Source organism: Echinops telfairi, unplaced genomic scaffold, assembly GCF_000313985.2.
Source record: "Echinops telfairi isolate 266 unplaced genomic scaffold, ASM31398v2 ScPeMD7_7409;HRSCAF=8447, whole genome shotgun sequence".
Taxonomy (NCBI): Eukaryota; Metazoa; Chordata; class Mammalia; order Afrosoricida; family Tenrecidae; genus Echinops; species Echinops telfairi.
The window spans coordinates 17,682,934-17,702,844 of NW_022111309.1; the positions used below are offsets into that span (position 1 = coordinate 17,682,934).

The following is a 19,911-nucleotide window of genomic DNA, read 5'->3' on the forward strand; positions in this document are numbered from 1 at the left end:
TCCAGGGTTCAAACCCGCAGCCACCTGGCAGGAGAAAGATGAGGTTGTCTGCTCCTATGAAGATTTACAGCCTGGAAAACTCTGCGGAGCAGTCCTCCCTGCTCTGCAGAATTCACTCGCTGGCAGTGGGTTGGTTTCTCGAGCAGGGAGCCTGCATGACTATTAACCCTGGACTCCGTATCTAGGTTCCACCCCGCCCTCCGGCTTCGTGGTCCGGGGCTGCCTTTCTGCCAGTGGTCTCCAGGCGCTGACTCAGTCTCCACTACTGTTCCAGGGAAGGACGCCATCTCAGCATACAGACACCAGGGGTAACTTGTCTGTGAAAAGTCCCAGATCTGGGGATTCCCGAGTTAGCTCAGATGGTCAGGCAAATAGCTTCTGGGGGAGGGTCTTGGGGATGCTGAAATGAGTTTTGCCACCAGTGTCATGTGCCCTTCCCAGAGACCCTCCAGTCGAACTGTGCATCTCCATAGAAACCCACTCAAACTCGTACTGAAAGGTGCTGCTCCAGGAAACAGACGTGGTAGAGTGCATTGCTATTGCTAGTTTGATGATTAGAATCTGAAAGGGTTTGGAGGCACAGCAGTGCTGAGGGGCACGTTGGGCAGCATTTCCCAGTAGTGGCTTTATGCCCATGTTTTCTGGTGTATTCAGGCTTTAGGGTGCCCTCCTTCCCATGGAGTGAAAACATCTAGCTTGTTCAAGGGCACTGATTTGAGGGGTTTCCTGCTATAGAACTGAGGGAGAAAAAAGGTGTGGTAGGAGGTGAAATGACTGTTTTCAACACTTCTTCCTCCGGGGCCAGGAGGTGAATCACACGTAGCTGGGTGCTTCGGCATAAAGGGTGGTGGGTGGTAAGACATGGGTAACTTGGAGGGGGCAGTAGCAGCAAGCCCACCCCTAGGGTGACCCTCTTGCAGTTTAAGCCCATTTTCTTTTGTGCTGCCTTCCATTACTTTCTGAATCCTAAATTTCTGCCTCTTTCCAGATGAGGATCTGGATGGATTTGCCTCCAATGCTGAAGAATCTCCCTTCAGCCGTGCGTTCTCCAGGAGACGCCCCATCAGCAGAACATACACGCGGAAGAAGCTGATTAGCTAGTTAGCCCAGAACTAGGTCGTCGGACTTGTAATTATAGAAACACTACCGAGTGGGTGCTGGGAGCAGCCATGTCCCTGGATTGTCAGAAATAGGACACTGAGACCATAAAGGAGTTCTTAGCGCTGTGCCCACAATGGCGGTTCATCCAACCCAGGCCTTCCTGCTCCACATGAAAGCTCGGGTCCTGCTGCACTAAAGCAGAGCCAGCGGGTCTGTTTGGCCACATTGAGAACAGGCCAAAGGTGCAGGGCCGCCAGCCAGGCCCCGCCCTCGCCCACTGCTGGGTTTGTTTTGTTGTCTTTTATCAGAGTCCAGCTACGGGGCCAAAGTGTTTATACCCCTCCTGGAATCCATCCTCCCTAGGGCTGCCCCTCAGTAGGAAGGTTGAAGGAGAGAGTGAGCATTGTGGCTGGTGCTTAAAGTCACAGGCAGCCTGGGAGGTCAGGAAACCCAGCAGGGACTACCACTGGGAGTCCCCCACTCCCACTGGGACCAAGTCAGAGGACTGCTGTATGCCTCCCTTGCTTGTGAAATGGGAGACAATACCCTACCTGGGTGGTGCCCTCACCACTGCTGTGGCACAGGGAGTGCTCGGTAAATGGTACAAACAAGAATGTGAACCTCCAACTGTGTGGGAGGTGACTGCGTGGACTTTTGCATCCCCTCTGTAAACTCGCCTCTGGCTGAATTGTCTGATGTTCCCATTTAAGGCCACGGTCCAGCTCTGATGGTTCCTAGAGTCAACCTGAGTCAGTGGAGGATGTTAACAGGCCCAGAGTGCCCCAGACCAGTGTGATGGTCAGTCTTGGCTAGGCACTTGGCTAGCAGGGTGGGAAATTCAAAACTATCTTACTCTCTCGAAAGCTTTTGAGGCTGTTGTCCCAGATGCCACGCCACCCCAAGATGACTTGTACTATATTGTTTTGGTTTTTCTGGGCTTGTACTATTATAAATCAACCTCAAAGTAAAACTCCTGTTCCTTCCTTTAGACAGTTTATTATAAAATGACTTTGTAAAAAATCTTTTAAGAATGTGTGAAGTATCCAAGCTCCCCATATGTATGTATGTACACATATGCATAGATGGCCCTTTAAACCACAAACCTGTGGCCACTGACCAATTTGGAGTGTTTGGTGCACCCTGTGGCTATGTGGACATGGACTCCACTTGTAACTGGGCTGGCCCTTGAGGAACAGCCACAGTGGCCACCAGGTGCTGGTAGGCAATTTGCTGTAGGTTCTTTTTTAACTGAGTCTAGTTCTAATTGGTTGACTCCCATTCACATAAAGGAGACCAGGGTGTGAGGGAAGGACTGTCCTAAAAGCAACATGGTGGCAGGAGTAGCTCCCAGCAGGACCAGACTCCCCCTCTAAGTGCTGTCTGCCCCAACGCCTACAGGGGTTTTTTCCTGACATCAATCATCCCAGAGCTGGCTCTCCGCAGCTCCCACCGGGGCTTGGGCAGGGGTCCCTCAGCCCCAGGCAGTCCCCACCCCCCAAGGGTCTCAGTCGTCTCCCGCTGCCTCAGCTCCTCAGAGCATCCTTGCTCATTGGTGCACAAGCTCGAGCGCCTCCATGTCGCCGGCAGTGGAGCTCGGACCAGGGTGCGGGGGGGGCCCTCAGTGAGGGGGGGCTGCCAGGGATGCTCTGGGGCTGGGTGAGGCTCCTCGTCATTTCCAGAGAATGGTCGGTTCTCCAGGCTTAGGGTCTTCTCACCACCTGCCACCAACATGAAACCTTGTCAGTCATAAAGGCACCAACACCTTCCCAGTGCCCCAGCACCACAAGCCACCGGTGAATGACCCAGTAAGAGCCGAATGAGGCTAGCCTCTATGCTTTCCCCCAGCGCAGGGCCGAGAACTGTCCAGCTCAGTAACACCAGGTAAAAATGACCCATTACCCTTGCTCTGACCAGGGGCAGCATTCAAACCGCCAAGCTTCTGTTTTAGCTCCTGGTTGATCCTCACATGGCGACCCAGTTCCTTCTCCAGCGCTTGAATCCTGGTCTCATACTGCCTCCTGCTGTCCGCGAGCCCTTCCCCGAGGTGGTCTAGAGGGGAAAGAGCAATGGCAAGGGCTGCAGACCTGGGCTGGGCAGGTGGGGTGAGCAGGGCCTCACCTCGGCTCTGCTGCAGGAGCAGCTGCACGTTCTGCTCATGCTCCTTCTGCTGCAGCGTCAGCTGCCGGTCCATCTCCAGGCGCTGCCGCTCCAGGGCCGCCTCCAGCCAGTAGACCAGCCGCTGCTGCTCCTCCAGCTGCATCTCCAGCTCCGAGAAGGCGACCTGCTGCTGGTGCTGCTCCTCTCGGAGTGTCACTACCTGCGCCAAGGCCAGACCAGACTCAGGCCCAGCCACCAGCGCCTCCACTGAGCAGCCCTCACAGTCTGCCCTTCCTGCTGGGCCTCAGGCGCCGCCTTCTAGTGATAAGTCCTAAGTAATCAGAGTTGGCTCTGGACCTGAAACTGATTTACCATGCCTGCCTTAAACCCAGCCACAAACGACTGAGCTGGCCAGAGCCTGGAGCTCGGGGACAGGGTTGCCTCAGCCTCAGCACGCGCTGGGCTGGACTGCGCGGCCAGGATGCCTGCAGCTACAGGTCACCCACAGGCCCCACCATCCTAACAACTGAAAGCATGCGCACATCGGTCAGCCCCTGCCCCCATAAAGGGCCAAGACGTGGCGTTTCAGGTTCATCACGAAAAATAGGTTCTGAAGAAGAGACTGAGGCAGCCCAGGAGGCCTGTTTCCAGAGTGGGAGGACAAGGGGCACTGGCTGGAGCTGCCAACAGGGCTCTCCCGCATGCGTTCCTGGGCAGGGGCCTCACCTTGTCAAAGTACTTGCAGAGGAGCGCCCTGGTCTCCGAGGAGGAGAGGTAGCTGAGCTTGGCCATGAGGTTCATCTCACACTGGGACAGCAAAGAGGCTGAGGCCCGCAGCACCCGCTGGCGGCAGGTGATGGCCTCGTTCTTGTACTCAATGGCAGCATCCAGGGCCTCAATGGCCTCGTCCAGCTGGAACAGCGTCCGCTCCTCCTACAGGAAAGGGGGGTGTGGGCGAGGTACAAGGTTCCTGCCACCTCGGAACACCCACTCAATAAGAAGGCCTAGGCACCCGCACTGGTCAACACGTGGCTACAAAGTGCCTTTGTATCCCCTCATCCTGAGGCGTCAGTACATCCAGAGAAAGGTTCTCTACCCTCCATGGCCGGAACAAGTTCTGCTCGCTGCCCGTGAGGGAGAGAGCCAGGCACCACTGGGGGCTGCAGGGATGTGCACGCAGGAGGCCCAGAGCAGGCCCGGCAGAGGAGATGTGCACCACGGGATCCTGAGAGCTGCTGAGGGGAGTGTGGAAACACATTTACATGGGCCACCACCAGGTACATGAAGCATAGTCAGGACATAGTCCTGTGCGGGGGTTGAGCTGGGTGAGATGTCATGAGAACGAGCCCACATTCCAGCTGGGAAGGAACTGAAAGGTCGGCCAGGAGTAACTCCTTTGCTTTACAGACATGGGGCTAAGGTGGGGCAGGGGCCAATGCAGTGGCAACCAGGCCTGGCGTGCGGCAGAACCTCGACCAGTGGGCCAAGCAAAACACTGCTTGCTGGGCAGATGGGAGGGCAATGGCGTACCTCAGGCGACAGCAGGCTGCCCTGCCTCAGCTTGCCGTCAATCTCCAGGCGCTGCTTCAGCAAGAGGTCCTTCTCCTGGCGCAGGTTGTCAATCTCCCTGCGGATCTGCTGCTGGCTGTGGGCGCTGCCCTGCCGCAGCTGCCCATTCTTCTCAGAGAGCTCCTTCTCCACGTGTTCAAGCCGGCTGGACACTCGCACGATGTCTTCACTGAGGGCCTGGGCCAGCGCCAGCACAAATGAGCAGTAGTAGCGCCACAAAGATGACAAAACAGCCCTGTTGTAGTGGTCAAGGAAGACGTGGGCTTCTGCCCACACCAACAACCAGGCGCGGAGAAGTGGCCCCCTGATGTGGCATGCTGCTCGGGGAGGGGTCTGGCTTTCAATTATGCAGAAACTTGGGGCCTGATGACTGCTGAGGCGAGGTCATTAGAGCAAGGGCCCTAGAGATGGCCGGGAGGACATGGACAAGTCATTCCTGAGCCAAGGCAGAGGGCCAAGTGGCTAGCTATGGGCATCGGCAGTCCTGGGAGCCTGCTGTGCAGAGTGAGGTCAAGGGCCATATGAATGACCCCGCTGCAGCATGAAGCTGCCTGGACTTGGCAGCACGTGCCCACGAGGGCCAGGTGGGGTTCCTGAGCGTTGTGCTCCAGGCCTCCAGGACAAGCACCTGTCACTGGAACAGTGGGTTTGCGTCTGACATCCACTCTGGCAATGTAAGATTCCACTGACCAGAGGAAACTGGCCTTCCCATCTGGCTTCTTATTAAAAAGGGAGTGTGTGTCGGGTTTCAACCCCAGGCCCGCCTGCCTCTATCACCAGCCAGGCTCTTTCTGGTTGGCCACACCACCTTTCTGTACCTGCTGTTCCAGGTTCTGCCTGCACAGGCCCTGAGTAGGTGGTTGTGGGAAGGGAACTTGGAGGTTCTGCTGCCCACACATCATCACCGTACACGGCAGCTCTGAGCTCCCCGAGGATCCAGAGACCAGAAGGACAGAGCTGCACCTGGAGGAGACTCCCCTCCCTAGACCTCAGCAGGCAGGAACTCCGCTCCCAGCAAGCTCACCTGGCTGGACCGCAGGCGCTTGCTCTCCAGGCCTGTCTTCTCCTGCAGCAGGGCCTCCTTCTTGCCCAGGATGGCCTCGCGCTTGTGCAGCTCCTCCCCCAGCTCCTCCAGTGCGCGGCGCTGCTGCAGCACCTTCTCCATCTCCAGGTCCAGCCACTTCTTCTGCTCCTCGATCTTCTGAGGGGCGGAGGGGAGGCAGCTGAGCCTTCATCCAAGGTCCAATGGGAAGAGGCTGCGCCCACCAGGGGAGCTTGGCCCTCAGCCCAAGTCCCACCTGCTGCTGCTCCAGGCTGATCACGGAGCCGTTGCTGCCGCTGCGTCGCTTCCTCTGGAACGCCGCGATCTCCTCCGTCTTGATCTTCAGGATCTTTTGCTGCTGCTCCTGCTTCAGTTCCAGCTCCTGGGGCAGGAGCAGCACCTCATCAGAGCCCTGCCTGCTCCCCCTCCCCACAGCCTGGCAAAGAGCTCCCCAGCCTCCGACACAAGGTGCCAGACCCTCTCTGACATTTCACCCAGTTCTCTCTACTCTGTGTGTTCTGACTCTTCACTTTCAGAAGAAAAGGCAAACTCCGAGAGGCTAAGTGGCCTGCTTTTCCGAAGTTCAAAAGGCGGTGGTGGGTGCCAGGGCGTCCCGGGCGGACTCCTCGCAGCTATGGGCCCCACCTTGACCCGGTGCTGCCGCTTGTGCATCTCAGTCTCCAGGCGGCGCTTCTGCTCGGTCTCCTCGCGCAGCCGTCGCTGCAGCTGGCCCTGCTGCTGCCGCATGAGCTGCACGTTCCTCTCCAGCTCCTGCAGCCGCTTCTCACTCTGGGCAGACAGTGACACCAGTCGCTCCGTCGCCTGCTTCTTCTCCTTCAGCACCTGGGACGGACCAATGCCACCTCCCCTGAGACTCCAGGGGCCTGGTGCTCCACCAGGGGGGATTAATGGATCGAGGGGCAGACAGATGAGGAACCAGGCAGGTGACTGAGGGACCATAACAATACCAGTAGCCAACCGTTTCTAGGGTGTTTCCTATGCCCCGGGCACTGCTTCAGGGGTTTTGTGTGGACTGAATAATCCTAAGAGGCTTGCCAGGGCTCGGTATGATTGTTATTGCCCCTGTCCACAGATTAGAAAGCTGAAGCATGGAGCAGCTAGGAAGCGTGACCGAGGATGGCCAATAAGTGGGGCCGGGATTCTAACCCAGGCAGCCCATGATGGACAGACAGCTGAGTCCATGACAGACAGAAGGATGGGTGGTAAGGGGTGAAAGGAAGGATAGCTTAATATAAAGAGATGGAAATTTCCCACAAACATTTTGAAGCCCCTGCTATATACTATAGGGTAGGTTTCCTTCAGGTGCCCACTCCCAACATACCCCTCCACTTGTCTCCTCTGCGGAGCCTGAAGCTGAGCCAGCCTGACCAGGAGAACTGGAGGGTGTCAGGACCCACACACTGACCTGCACCTGGCTCTGGGCTGCAGCCACCTTCTTTCGACACTCCTGGAGCCGGGAGCGCTCGCCGGCGTCCTGGGGCTCCCTGTCCTCCAGCTCCCGCAGCTGCCGCTGGCCTTCACTCAGCTCAGCCCGCACTCGCTCGGCCTCCTGCTCCAGCTCCCGGATGCGCTGGCTGTGCTGGCGGTTCAGGGCCTGGGCTGCCTTCCCTGCAAGTTGAGCCACCTTACCACAGGCCACCCCTCCACCAGAGCACCCTGTGCATCACCAAGAGATCTTGCAGCCCGGTCACCAGGGCACCCGTGTAGGTGTGTGCACCTCCAGTGTGTGACTGCTGCACATCTCCCTGGAAGTCAGCTCGCTGGACATTAGCCTCGACCTCAGCAGTGGCCCAGGGAGCCAGTTGTCTATTTGCCTAACACACATGAAAACCCATAACTGGAACCTGCTTCTAAGAAAGCTTCTGGAATTAACCTCCATTTCCACAGGAAGCACGAGAGCGGGAAAGAGGAACAAATTGCCTGACCCCATGAGAAAGTAAAGAGAAAGGCCCAGAACACTCGGAGTCTTCTACAGGGCTGAACTGGTGAGACAAGGGGACTCTGGAGACCAGACAGCACATTTACTGTGTGGAACGGTTTGCAGCCCGGTTCACGCAAACCAGCCGGAAACGGACACTGTGGAACAAGCCAGGATATGTGTTCATTAGCTGACGTTCAAGAAATGACAGGCAGGCTGGTGGCATTAAATTTGGGTGGAAAAGGACACATTTCATAAAGAGACATACAGAGAGGCGTGGGGATAAGATTATCTGATACACCTGGGATTTGCAAAGATAAAAATGGTGAGATGAGACAAATGCCGCAAAATCTAGGCAGTGCTTTCCGGAGAACTACCCTAAGCACTTAACCTGGATGAACTCTTCCCCCTCCCAGCAATCCTATGAAGAGGAGTTGTGCTCCATGTTGAAGGTCACCCAGCTGGAATCGGCTAGCTCCAGAACCCCTGCTCTTTACCACCACACTGCCAACCCACTGCCATAGCGTTAGTTCTGACTCACAGACCATGTAAGACAGAGTAGCACTGCCCCATGGTTTCCACAGTTTCGATCTTTACAAATGCAAATGGTCACCGCTTTCTCCTGCAGAGATGCTGGTGGGTTCGAATCTGACCTTTCAGGGAGCAGCGCCTTCTAGAAACTTAATAGTGACAGCTGGGGAGAGGGGCCACCGCTAACCTGTGCGGACCAGCTCTGCGATGAGCTCCTCCTTCCGTCGGATGTTGATGGCCAGTTCCCGTATCTTCTGCTGGGCCTGGGCCAGCCGCCACTCGGAGGCCATGGCAGCGGGGGCCAGGCGGTGCCGAGCGGAGGCCTTGCTGCCTCCAACCACTGCAACAGGCAGACTGATCAGGGGTGGGGGTGGGGGTGGGGGCCTTGGTGACAGTGGGGGTGAAGGCAAGAGGGTTAAGAGGGTTGTCAGCCCAGGACCATAGTGAGGGGAAGGGGCCCCTCACCACACGGCATCCAGCTCACCTCTGGGCGCCGGGAGCGCTACACCCAGCTCTTCAAGTGGAAGCTCTGGGCCTTTCCTGTCTGGCGCACTCCTCAGGTGGGCTCCTACCTTCGGGTTCCAGCCACTGATTCCATTTCTGGAAGGTGGAAGCAGGGCTGCCTACTACTCCCCATTCTCTGTCCCACCTTAAGTCACCTCCCAGACTAGAATGGAGAAAGGTCACTGTTTCACCCACATCCTAGGGTCACATGCCACCCGAGGCAAATCTCACCAAACTCTCAGCCTAGGAAGTGCCTGGCAAGTGAGGGCCACCCTGCAATCACCCACCCCAGGGAGTCCTCAGCTTGGCTCAGAGCCCACAGCCCCACCCGCTCTTGCACCTGGCCAGCAGGTGTGAAAGCTCCAGCTGTTAGAAACCAAGGTAGTGGGTGGGTTTCGGGTCTCAACCCACCCAGGCCCCATGCTCAGCAGGCTCAGGCAGGGCTCCCTCTCACCTGCGCAGCTGTAAGCTCCGCCTTGGAGGCTCCCCGCCCTGCTCCTCCGATGTAGTCGAAGAGCCGCTTCCCAGCCTGTCTGCCTCCACAAGCAAGCCAGCACTGGCCTCACTGTCACCTGTCAGCTGCCAGAGGAATGATAGAGTTTCACAACGGATGCCTCCTCCTCATCAGCCAGCTTTGAGCTGCGGTGTACCTGCCTCGCACAGCCTCCCCGCATCTCCGCCTGCCTTCTACATCTCTGACCTCTGGGAAGCCCTTCCACATCCCGCCCTCCGCAGGTGACAATCACAGCAGGTGACAATCACCCTTTCCATGTTTAACGCATGTTGTCTATCCCCAAGGCTTCTCTCACATCAGCATCCCCACAAGCAGCAATGTCCTTCTGGAAGCGGGGCTGCATGCCTTTACTCCACTCTTTACAGGCCTCTGCAGACCCAAGTCCTCCCACCTCAGCCCTGTGGGCTTTTAAAATGGAGGCCCAGAGCCTCCAGGCAGGGAGCGGAGGTTGCCCCAAAGCCCGTGTGGTCAAAGCAGACAGAGCAGGAGACAGACTACAGCTCAGAACAGTGAAGGTGTGAAGAGCCATCCAAAGACAGGGCATGACCTTGGAGGGGTGAGCTCTCCATCTCTGGAGGTGTGCAAACTTTCCACTCACTGCCAGAAACCATCCCAGGGACCCACTACCCAATAGCACCTGAGCCCTATGAGAGGCCTCCCAGCCCTTCTGCCAGGGGCACCTGCCAGAGCATCTCATCTCACACCTGGCCCCAGGCCCAGCTTACCTCTCCCCACTGTGCAGAACCAAGGTCCTCTCCAGAAAGGCAAGCAGGGGGCACCATGCCCAGCAGGTGGGTATGGGCAGCCCCCAGGGGGGCTGTGTGAGGCCGGAGCACAAGAGACCTCGGAGACAGGCCCCACAGAAGCCCCGGGGCCCCAAAGCTGGGCCGCACCAGTTCCAGCCGCAGCCGCAGCTCCGCCATCTCCTCCTGCTGCTCACGCAGACGGTCACTCTGCAACGCACAGAGGGGCGCTGAGATGGGGTGTGGATGTGGGAGACGGGGATATGAGGGTGGAAGGGCCAAGAGTGCCTACCAACAGGCAGAGATGGGGGAGACTGAAGAACAGGTCTGGGGCTGCCTCGCCTTTCCTGGGCTAAAACTCACACACTAGGCTTATGTGCCGGGAAGGAGAATAACCTGCATACCCATTTTACAGATGTGGAAGTGAAACTGGACACCCCAAGGCCACCTAGCCAGTGTGACGGGTTAGGCTAAGCCCAAATAACGCTGGGATACAGGCCAGGGATGAGGAAGCCATAATGTCCTCCATTCTGGTCACCTCTAGGCCACAGGGACCAGTCTCACTACCCCGCCCATCCCCAACCCTCCCAGTCATCCAACCACTGCCGATAATCACCACCAGAGGGCGCCAAAGCCGACTTTCTGGTCACTAAGGACCAAGAGGCGGGGCCTGGCTATGTCCCGTCTTACTGCCCTTACATTCCTATTGTCCAGCATACTCGTGACCACCCAGCAACACTGCTGCCTGGACGCCCATCCACCACCACCACCCCGTTCATCACCCCCACGCTTTTGCACCTGCAGTGCGCCCACCCTGCCCGCTGAGCTGACCCCCTCCCCCTCACAGGCTCCTGCAGGTGTCAGCAGCCCCAGGCATCCCACCTGCAGTTTGTACTGCTCCATGGCATCCTCCAGGGCCGCCAGGAAGTCTCGGTTCTCCTCCTCCAGCTGGGCCACCTGGCTCTGCAGTGTCTGAAGCTGCTGGCCCCCCTCCGCCTCCTAGGGGGCAGGGAGAGCAGTTTCAGGGCAGAGCTGACCTGGCAGGCCTGCCTCTCCCTGGCACACCGGACTGCCCTGCCTGCAATGAGGCCGGCAGCCCCCCACCTGGCCGGAGTCTCCTCTGCAAGCCTAAGCTAATGAATCGTATTTCCATTGCTAATGTCCCCAGTGCTTTAGAATGGGCTAAATCTTCACCAGCATGCTGGGTTCCCACTGCATTCACAGAACCCCCAGGTGAGCAGGTGACCCACCTCACAGAGGCAGGACCTGGGGCCAACTGAGGCTAAGAAACATGTGACAAGTCATCAGGAGAAGTGACTTGAGTTCTGAAGGAGTTCTGCTAATGGGCAGAACGGGCTGTTTAAAAACCCTCTCCATCCCGGCCCTTCCTCCCCTCCTGTCCAGGGCTCAGGGACTGGGGTCCACCTGTCGCCTTCGTGGGCCCTGCGCAGCCTGGTCCTCGGCGGAGGAGCTCTCGATGCCACTGTCCGGCCCAGAGGCGGAGCTCAGGGCGCTGCGCCCGCGCTGGACCTCGCACAGCCAGTCGCGCACCTTGCGCACAGCCACGCCGGACAGGCCGGGCTCGGACTGCAGCTGGCGCAGGAGGCTGCAGGCGGCATCGGCGCGGGCCCGGCAGCGCGCGCACTCGGCGTCCTGGCGTGCGGCAGCGGCCGTGCCCGGGGCGCGCCGGCCTCGGTGGATGATGCGCGTCTCTGAGCGGTGCCGCGGCGGCCCTCGAACCCCGGCCCCTGCCTCCTCCAGCGCCCGCTCTGCCTCGGGCCGCCAGTTGATGGTGGCGCGGTTACAGATGTTCTGGGCCCGGCTAGCATAGTTCAGGGTGTTGAGGGTCTCATCGAAGTCAGATGAGGAGGGGCTGACGCAGGCAATCATCACCGTCTTGGCATTGCCCCCGAGGGAATCTTTGAGGATTCTGAGGGTGCGGAGGCGAGGTGTGTCAGGGACGCCCAGGCCCAGCCAAACCCAGCTGTTTTCTGTGCAAAGACCTCGTGGCCTCGGACACTGAGCCAGCGGGGCCGTAAGTCAGCGGGCGCCCCACCCCTTGCTAGGAGGCTTGACGCCCCCACTCCCAGCGGCCAGGTAAGAGCCAGGGCAGAAATGGATGACTCACCGGGTGATCTTGGAATCCCGATAAGGGATGTGGCTGCTGCGGCGCTGAGGGTCGCCCAGGGCGCTGATGACGTTGCCCAGCGCCAGGAGGCTGCTGTTGATCTGGATGCTCTCTTTGAGCCGCTCGCCAGTGCTGCCGGTCTTGAGGACCCTCTCGGAGCCCGCCAGGTCCACAAAGTGGAACTTGGAGACAAGCAGCTGGCTCGCGGCGGGGCAGGGCAGGCACATGGGGACCCGCCCCCGCTGCTCCAGGGTTACAGTGAAGATGGTGTGGGAGCGGCTGGAGAGGCGGTTCAGGTGCGTGGCCCCGGTGTGCCGTGCCGCATTGCCCATCTCCAGGAGGCTGAGCACCTCGTCCAGGCCCTCCACGTCCACCTCCTTCACCCCACAGAGCACTGTGGGCACAGCCAACTGTGAGGCCCAGGGCAGTGGCTACCTCACAAGGCCCTTTACTTGCTCTTCCTGGCCCAGGTCCCCCCACCCCCACTCCATGCACAGAGCACCCTTCCTATCCTGGCTCGTGTCCCCCCATGCCCACCACAATTCCACTCACTCTGGGAGCTGAAGTATTACTGAACTTGTGCATACAGGAGAGGTGCCCCTCCCACACAGGTACATCCCCTAGCAGAGGTGAGGCTTCCCCGTGCCAGGTGCCCTTCTCGAACCCTACTAGAAGAGGAAGAGCAGGGTCCTACCAACATTGCCTCGGTCATCTTCCCGCAGCTGGATGTCACGGCTGGCAGTGCCCACCTCAAGCAGGTCTCGGAACTCCTCCTTGTACACTTCCAGGTAGGACACATGCACCAGGCAGTCCAGCAGGTCGTTCTCGTCCATCAGCTTGAAGGCCTCGGCCATGGCCCTCGGGATGACGCCCTGCTCATCCTCATGGAGGGAGGCTGGGGGGACACCACAGGGGCCTGCTACCTTGGCTGCAGCTGGCCAAGGCTAGAGGCTGGGACCCTGAGGTGGGCAAGGTAGCCGCCAAAGCCACTGTGGGCTGGGCAGACTGGGCCAGGCCATGCTCAGGTGGTCAGGGGCCAGGCCAGGCAGGACTAGTGGCATTTCAGAATTGGGTGATGGTGTAACGGGCTTTGTGTCCGACTGCTAGCCACAGAGTCGGCAGTTTGGGTCACCAGAGCCTCCCTGGAGAAGAGAGGCAATTTTCTGCTCCTGTAAAGTTTGTCTCAGGAACCTACAGGGTCAGTTCTACCCTGTCCTACAGGGCACTATGAGTAGTAATCGGCTCAATGGCAGTGAGAGTTTGGGTTTTCTAATGGTTCAAAGCACCCCTTTGGTGATGCAAGCACCCCCTCCACACTACATCCCCAACAGAGATCAGGTCCCATCGACTATACTCCGTTACCGAAAACAAACAAACACACCACCATCACGTGGAGTTCAGCTCACAGCGACCCTGAAAGGGACAGAAGAGACTGCTCCTTAAGTTCTCTGAGAGCATGAAGCTTTATGGGAGCCTATAGTCTCATGCCTTAGATTTCTAACAGAGCAGCTGCTGGCTTTGAACTGCCAACTTTGCGGTTAGCAGCCGAATGCTAGCCCACACCACCACTGGGGTACCTAAAAACCTTTAAAGAAGGATTATATCTAGGATTATGTCTATCTATATAAGATAGACAGGACAAGCAATCTCAAGGAGACAACAACGGGACTAAAGGTTGGGGAGGGGAGGGTAGTGGTGAGGGGGTTGTGAGATGGGGGAAAGGGAATGGTGAGTAAATACGTTAGGGACAGGGGAATAGCAAGGAACCTACATCTCTGATGGCGAGGAGGTGTAGTGTCCCTGGTGTGTCTGATCAAGTGAGATGCACCCAAGAGGAATTACTGAGAGATGAACGATGGGCAAACATGATAGTGAGGCAGGAGAAAAGAAAGAGGAAACAACCGGGAGTAAAAATTATGTATATACGTAAATATAGATATGTATATATGTAAAGATATAACTATATAAAGATAGGTGTATTTGTCTATGTATGTCTATATAAGTAAATACAATAAGTAAGCAGACTTTGGGCCTCTACTTAAATCCTACCTCAGTACAAGAATGGTTTGTTCTAATAATGTGGCAATGTATGATACTCATCTTCCTGAAGACAAAATGGGTGCATAAGCAAATGTGGTGAAGAAAGCGGCTGGTTACTAAAAGATACAGCACCTGGAGTCTTAAAGGCTTGAAGCTAAACAAGCAACCATCAAGTAGGGAAGTAACAAAGCCAACATGGAAGAAGCATGCCAGCGTGTGTGATCATGAGGTGTTGATGGGAAATAGGTATCAGAAGTTCAAAAACAAGTGATCAAAATGACATGAAGAAACAGAGGCAAGGTAAAGCCCACCTGTAAAATAATGGGACAGTCCCTTGCAGAAGGGCCATACAAAAGGGTCGATATATTCAGGGGGCAGACTGATGAAACTCTCAACTATCCTCTAGTTCCTTAAAATTTCCTCCTCCTAAAAAAAAAATGTCCTCCTCCTATTGTTATGGCCTTAGTTTTAGCATACGAATCTTGCTAGACCTGCGTTTATACATTGGTGCAATCAAGATCTTTCAATGCATGAAATTCAAGATAGGTAAACCCCTCAGAAACAGTAAGGGGAGTAATAACTCCCTGAGGATACAGGAACAAAGATGAGGGGGAGGGGAGTAGAGCAGGAACTGATAGCAATGATGACTATATAACCCTACTCAAAGGGAACAGACATCAGAATTTTAGGTGATTGGATAAATGGATGGTGGAAGTTATACCCCCTAAAATAATAATAACATAATATATTGAGGGATAAGGGGAGTGGTAGGGTGGGGAAGGGAGGGGATAAATGGGAGCTGCTAAGGAGTTCAAAAAGAAAAGAAAATGTATTGAAAATGATGATGGCAGCAATTGTACAATTATGCTCGATCTAATGGAACTAAGGAATGTAATATTAACTGTAAGAGCTCCCAATTAAAGGTGTTTTTTTTTTTTAAGTATCCCAAAGAGGGGAAAAAAAAAAAAAAAGGCCATTCTAAGATGCCACAAAGCCCCTGGTGGAAAAAAGGGACTTTATATTCACAGTGGGATGCTAGGCAGTGGCTGAAAAATTAGACTGAAGGATATCTCATGATACAGAGAAATGGAACTATATCAGGATACAAAAGACGAAGTTCAATATAATCCCATTTCTGAAAAGTCTATTGATGTTCACAAAGAACCAAAAGCTAACAGAGTCAGCTTTGAAAGGCTGATTCAAGTAGGATTTGTTTGGTGCATGGGCTTTTCTGAAGTCTCCTAATTTTCTACCATAAACACGTATAACCTAAGAGAAAGTAGTTCATGTTGCTTAAGAGGGAGGAGTTCCTTCAATAACTCCAGGACACCTCCCCCAAAACAGTTGCCATTTCCAACTGTCCAACTAGAACACAAGTTCCTGATCTTTCACAGCCATCCGGAGACCTCCAAACATGCCAACCTCTGGCTGGCTCCTGGAATCAGCAGTGTGGCCCAGCTCTGAGGGGGCCCCTCACCTCCGACACCCTTTTATTTCCATTGAGGCACCAAAGGTTGATTCCTGCCCTGCCCAGCCCACATGACCGATGCCACTTGGGCTGCAGATCTCTGCATATACCCCCTGCTTCCCCTCCTCCAGCCCCACCCCCCACCTTCAATAGCATATGGGGACAAGAGGGCAGGGTCAGAAATTTGGGAGGGTCACTCACCCACACTGGCCTCCCCCATGGTATACGTCTTCCCGGAGCCCGTCTGGCCATAGGCAAAGACAGTGGCATTGAAGCCCTCAAAGAAGGCCTTGAGGAGGGGCTGCACGCAGGTCTGGTACACAGCCTCCTGGCTGGTGTCCTCAGCCAGCACAACACTGAAACCAAACTGGCGATTGCGGCCCAGGGTGACTCGGCTGCATCCCGGCTCCACATGAAGGCAGCTCTGGTGCCCGTGCAGCAGTTCCTTGGGCAGCAGGGGTCGGACTCGAAGCGCCACTCTCACTGGGGCCTCCTCCACCCCTGGCGGTCTCTGGGCCTCCAGCCCCATTTGCAGAGGTGGAGGGTTGCTTCAGGCCCTGCAGAGAGAAGAAGAGATCTCTGCCATTAGCACCTGAACTCTGATGCTGGACTAGCCCCAAAGGTGACCTGGAGCCAGGTCCTGAAGGTCCTGAAGGGGTGGGAGTGGATGATGGTGGCAGAGGACAGTGATCAAAGTTCAGAACATCTCACACACACAGTCTAGTGCCTGGGTGCTGTGGGCAACACACTGTGGACACAGAGGTTCCTGGTGCTATCGCAGCTAAATAAGGCCTTACCTCCAAGGAAGTCCTTTAGCTAACACCCCGCCAGATTTCCCATAGTCTCTTCCTTTGCTTTACCACATCCACCACTGCCATCAAGTCGATGCTGACTCAAAGGGACCCTATAGGATAGGGCAGAACTGCCCCTATAGGTTTCCGAGACTGTAACTCTTCACGGGAATAGAATGCCCATCTTTCTTCCTCCCAGTGGCTGTTGGTTTTCAAACTACTGGCCTTCAGGGTAGCAGATTGTGGGATATAAAAAGACTTTCCCCAGCTTTGTCTCCCCCAAAGATATGCCAAACCTTACAGGCTATTTGCCAGCACATGGTGGGAGGTCAGAGGCTTAGAGATATTCTCCCTGAAGGCATTCAGCCATCAGACCACTGTCTGGTCCACTGTAGGTGGGGTTCAAACCCTGCTGATAAGGATAGTAATCGTTCCATGGAGAGCCAGAGAATTGGTCAAACCTGCTCAATGACATCCAAAGTTAGGCTGCCATCCTGAATCTAAGATCCACCCATCTTGTCACATGTGTACCCCCAATCCCTCCCCTTCCTATTGCGTGTATACCCTTACATCTCCCCCTCTTATTACTGTATTACCTATAGCACAACCCCTTCCTATGACGTATGTCTTTACCTGTAATTAGGGGGCCTGCACATCCCCAAAGGATAGATAAGCTTTGGTTAGAGATAAAGCTCTCTCTCCTCCAGTCCCTGGTTCCTCTCTCCTCTGGCCCTCTTCCCTCTCCCCCTGTCCACCTTCCCCCTCCCACTCTCCACATCCCCAGGTGGACCACCAAGCAGAGCTAAGGTGAGCATGCTACCATGAAATGTGTCTGATTTCTTCATTTTATTCTCTCCTATCTCTATTATTCTCTATGACTTTAATCTTTACATATTATCGCTGTACAATTGCGCCTGCTGGGCCTGTGATTATTTGTTAGGGACTGGCTCCCCTGACAGCAGATCAATGCATAACTCACCCAGGCCCCAGGGTTCCTCTTCCTACCACCAAGTCCTGCCCAGTCCAGCCTCTAAATATCAAGTCTACTACTTCTCACAGCCTATTGAAATGCCCAGGAGCTTTGGTAGGGCCAACAAAACAGGGTGACCAGCTTTTACCAGTTTCTCTCCAGTCTCAACCTCCATGGCCCCTCCCTACAACCAGGGGCATCTTTCAAAAAAACACCAGTAAGATCATCCCATCCCAACGCTAAGTACCCATGGGATTCAAAACCTGCTGACCCTGTCACCTCACTTTTTCCTATCACCCCATGTCTGTCTTCCCCTGTCTATCTATGTGATTAAAGGGGCCTCATCCCTGAGGGAATGGGTTGGGCATACCCTCCTGTAAGGATCTCAGGGAGAAGCTCCACTTCCCGCCACTCTGCTCTTCGCTCACACCCACCTCACCCCCCTAGGCCACTGACCTCTATGGTTACCTGTTAATCTTGCCCCACCAAGGAGACTGGGAGCCCAGGACAGGGGCCTTCTTTGTGCCCTTTGTATTATACACCCAGCACCCAGCACAAGGTCCTACACTTAGAAGTTGCCCAGCAAAGAGTTAAGAATCTTTATCCAAAGGTCCATCCCATCCTCCCCCAGGCCCACAGCACTTTATTATATTGTTTTTACTGTTTTTACTTCAGCCCAAGTTCACGCATCCTTTCAAGCGTTCGTTCAATCCCTGCAGGGTGTCCAGCCCTGGGGCCTGGAGGTACCTCGGCCTTTGGGCACTCCCACCGGGTTTCACTAGCTTCCAGAATCCTTTTCCATTTCACGTCACTGCTGTGTTCCACGCACCGACGGCAAGAAAAGTTTTGGAGAAGTGATTACAAACGCGGGCGGGCGGCCCGGCCTGGCAGCCGCACGCTCGCTCATTCAGACCAGGCCCGGGGCCCCGGCCTCAGCCCTCCTACTTTGGAAGGGGCGCCGCTAGTCCAGGGCGGGCCCTACGAAGGCCAGTGGACACTAGGGGCGGGGCGGGGGGTGCTATCCGTTCATGCTCAGAGCTCTCCCGGCGCCCCCGGCCCCCGGCTGCACACGTAGGGGTCAGGCGCGCGCCTCCCCCAATCCCAGCGGGTCTTCGCCCTCCACCCGATCCTGGACAGCACCCACCTGCTCTGCTACGAGCGCAGTCCCGGGGCCAAGCAGTCTGCCTCGGAGCCCCAGCACGGCGCGCTGCGATGCCGTCATCTGGACCCCCGCCCCCAAAACATCCCGCCCCTCACCCTCAACTCCGCCCCCGGGGCTAGTGAAGGAGGAGGCACGAGCCGGCCCGCACACGGGGCGGGGCCCGCAGACGGGGCGGGGCCTAGTGGGCGGGGCTACACGTCCACTTTTTCCGCCGCGCTGCCTGGCTTCTCGGCGGGTTCTCCTGCAGAGCGGCTGCCTGTCATGCAGACTTATTGGTCACCATGACTGATACAGGGAATACCTGTGCGGCCCAAAGGGGGGGAAATGCCACAGCTAGCTTCTCGTGAACTCACCCAGGGGCCCCTTGAAAAACAAACTTGTGGATCTATACCTCTGAAAGGTCACAGCCAGCCTTAATGACCCTATGGAGCCGTTCGACTCTGAATACATTGATTGGGTCACGAGCTTGAATCAACTCCATGGCAACTAACACCATGGCTTCTATGCCCACACTGTAGCCACAGAGCGGCAGAACTGCACAGAGCATGCCTGGAAATGGAGCAAGTCCCACAGACGCATCTCATTGTCTTCTAGAAGTCACCTCTCCAGAGAGGACACCAGACAACCCCTGTGCCCAGTTCAGAATCCCCACTTCTTCCATCGCTTGTTTCCACTCGAGCCCTGCTGGTGTGGTTACCAGTTGGGCTGTGATTCCTCATGGTTGGCAGTTCAAAACCACCACTAGCTCTGCTGGAGAAAGGTGGAACTTTCTACCCCTGTAAAAAGTTACATAAAACTCACGGGCAGTTCCACCCTGCCCTATAGGGTCACTGTGAGTCCATAGCTACAGTCAGTGAGTGAGAGTTCTACCCTGCCCTACAGCCTCACTATGAGTTCGACTTCACTGGATGGCAGTGAGTCTGGTTTTCTTGGAGTTTTTGTTTTGTTTTGTTTTGGACAGCAGGGAATTTGGACTTTGGAGTACCAGCCCCATCCTCAGTCAAAAACAAAGAGGAAATGTCCATCTTCCCAGGTTAAAAAGACATGCATATTCTCACATTTGAACATTTTAAAAATTGAGTTGCATGTAAGTCGTTGCCCAGGGAAGCTTGGCCCCTGGTGAGACAGGGGACATGATGGGGGCTGTGCACACCCAAGCTTAAGGAAATGGAGTCCTCATCTGAGAAATCTCTGATGGAGGGTTTGCACTGGGAACACCATGCATAAAACATCATTAAAATCTGAAAACGGTGGGGAGGTGGGTGTGGGAGACCTGGTAGGGCAGGATCAAGGGGAACGTAACAAAGAGGAA

At 55.9% G+C, this 19,911-nt stretch overlaps 2 protein-coding genes across 5 annotated transcripts in view; one reads left to right on the forward strand and one right to left on the reverse strand.

Moving 5' to 3' along the window:
* TICRR (TOPBP1 interacting checkpoint and replication regulator) overlaps positions 1 to 2,100 on the forward strand; it is a 51,463-nt gene extending 49,363 nt beyond the window's left edge. The window contains exons 21-22 of the mRNA XM_045296480.1: positions 186 to 308; positions 989 to 2,100. Coding sequence (XP_045152415.1) covers positions 186 to 308; positions 989 to 1,101 — 236 coding nt within the window. The 3' untranslated portion in view covers positions 1,102 to 2,100. The remainder of the gene's footprint in view (positions 1 to 185; positions 309 to 988) is intronic.
* Positions 2,082 to 18,629, reverse strand: KIF7 (kinesin family member 7). 4 transcript variants are annotated; one of them, XM_045296479.1, is made up of 19 exons: positions 18,582 to 18,629; positions 15,878 to 16,233; positions 12,863 to 13,063; positions 12,169 to 12,562; positions 11,466 to 11,970; positions 10,923 to 11,039; positions 10,023 to 10,250; positions 9,238 to 9,362; positions 8,764 to 8,879; positions 8,467 to 8,619; positions 7,236 to 7,438; positions 6,455 to 6,652; positions 6,066 to 6,191; positions 5,792 to 5,965; positions 4,729 to 4,944; positions 3,925 to 4,131; positions 3,220 to 3,418; positions 3,001 to 3,150; positions 2,082 to 2,819 (listed from the first exon to the last, which is right to left on the reverse strand). In XM_045296479.1, the coding sequence occupies exons 2-19, from the start codon at positions 16,203 to 16,205 to the stop codon at positions 2,494 to 2,496; spliced, it is 3,966 nt and encodes a 1,321-aa protein (XP_045152414.1). In that variant the 5' UTR covers positions 16,206 to 16,233; positions 18,582 to 18,629; the 3' UTR covers positions 2,082 to 2,493. The 4 variants fall into 4 exon arrangements, with proteins under 4 accessions (XP_045152414.1, XP_045152413.1, XP_045152412.1 ...); XM_045296478.1 differs by having other exon boundaries at positions 5,792 to 5,968; XM_045296477.1 differs by having other exon boundaries at positions 3,001 to 3,418.
* Between the last annotated feature and the right edge of the window lie 1,282 nt (positions 18,630 to 19,911).

Coding starts and splice junctions, on each gene's coding strand:
- KIF7 (XM_045296476.1), bottom strand. CDS start 16,205: ATGGGGCTGGAGGCCCAGAGACCGCCAGGGGTGGAGGAGGCCCCAGTG. Junction 5,969..6,065: donor TCAGCCTGGAGCAGCAGCAG/GTGGGACTTGGG, acceptor TCCGCCCCTCAG/AAGATCGAGGAGCAGAAGAA. Junction 2,820..3,000: donor TGCCCCTGGTCAGAGCAAGG/GTAATGGGTCAT, acceptor TGTTGGTGGCAG/GTGGTGAGAAGACCCTAAGC.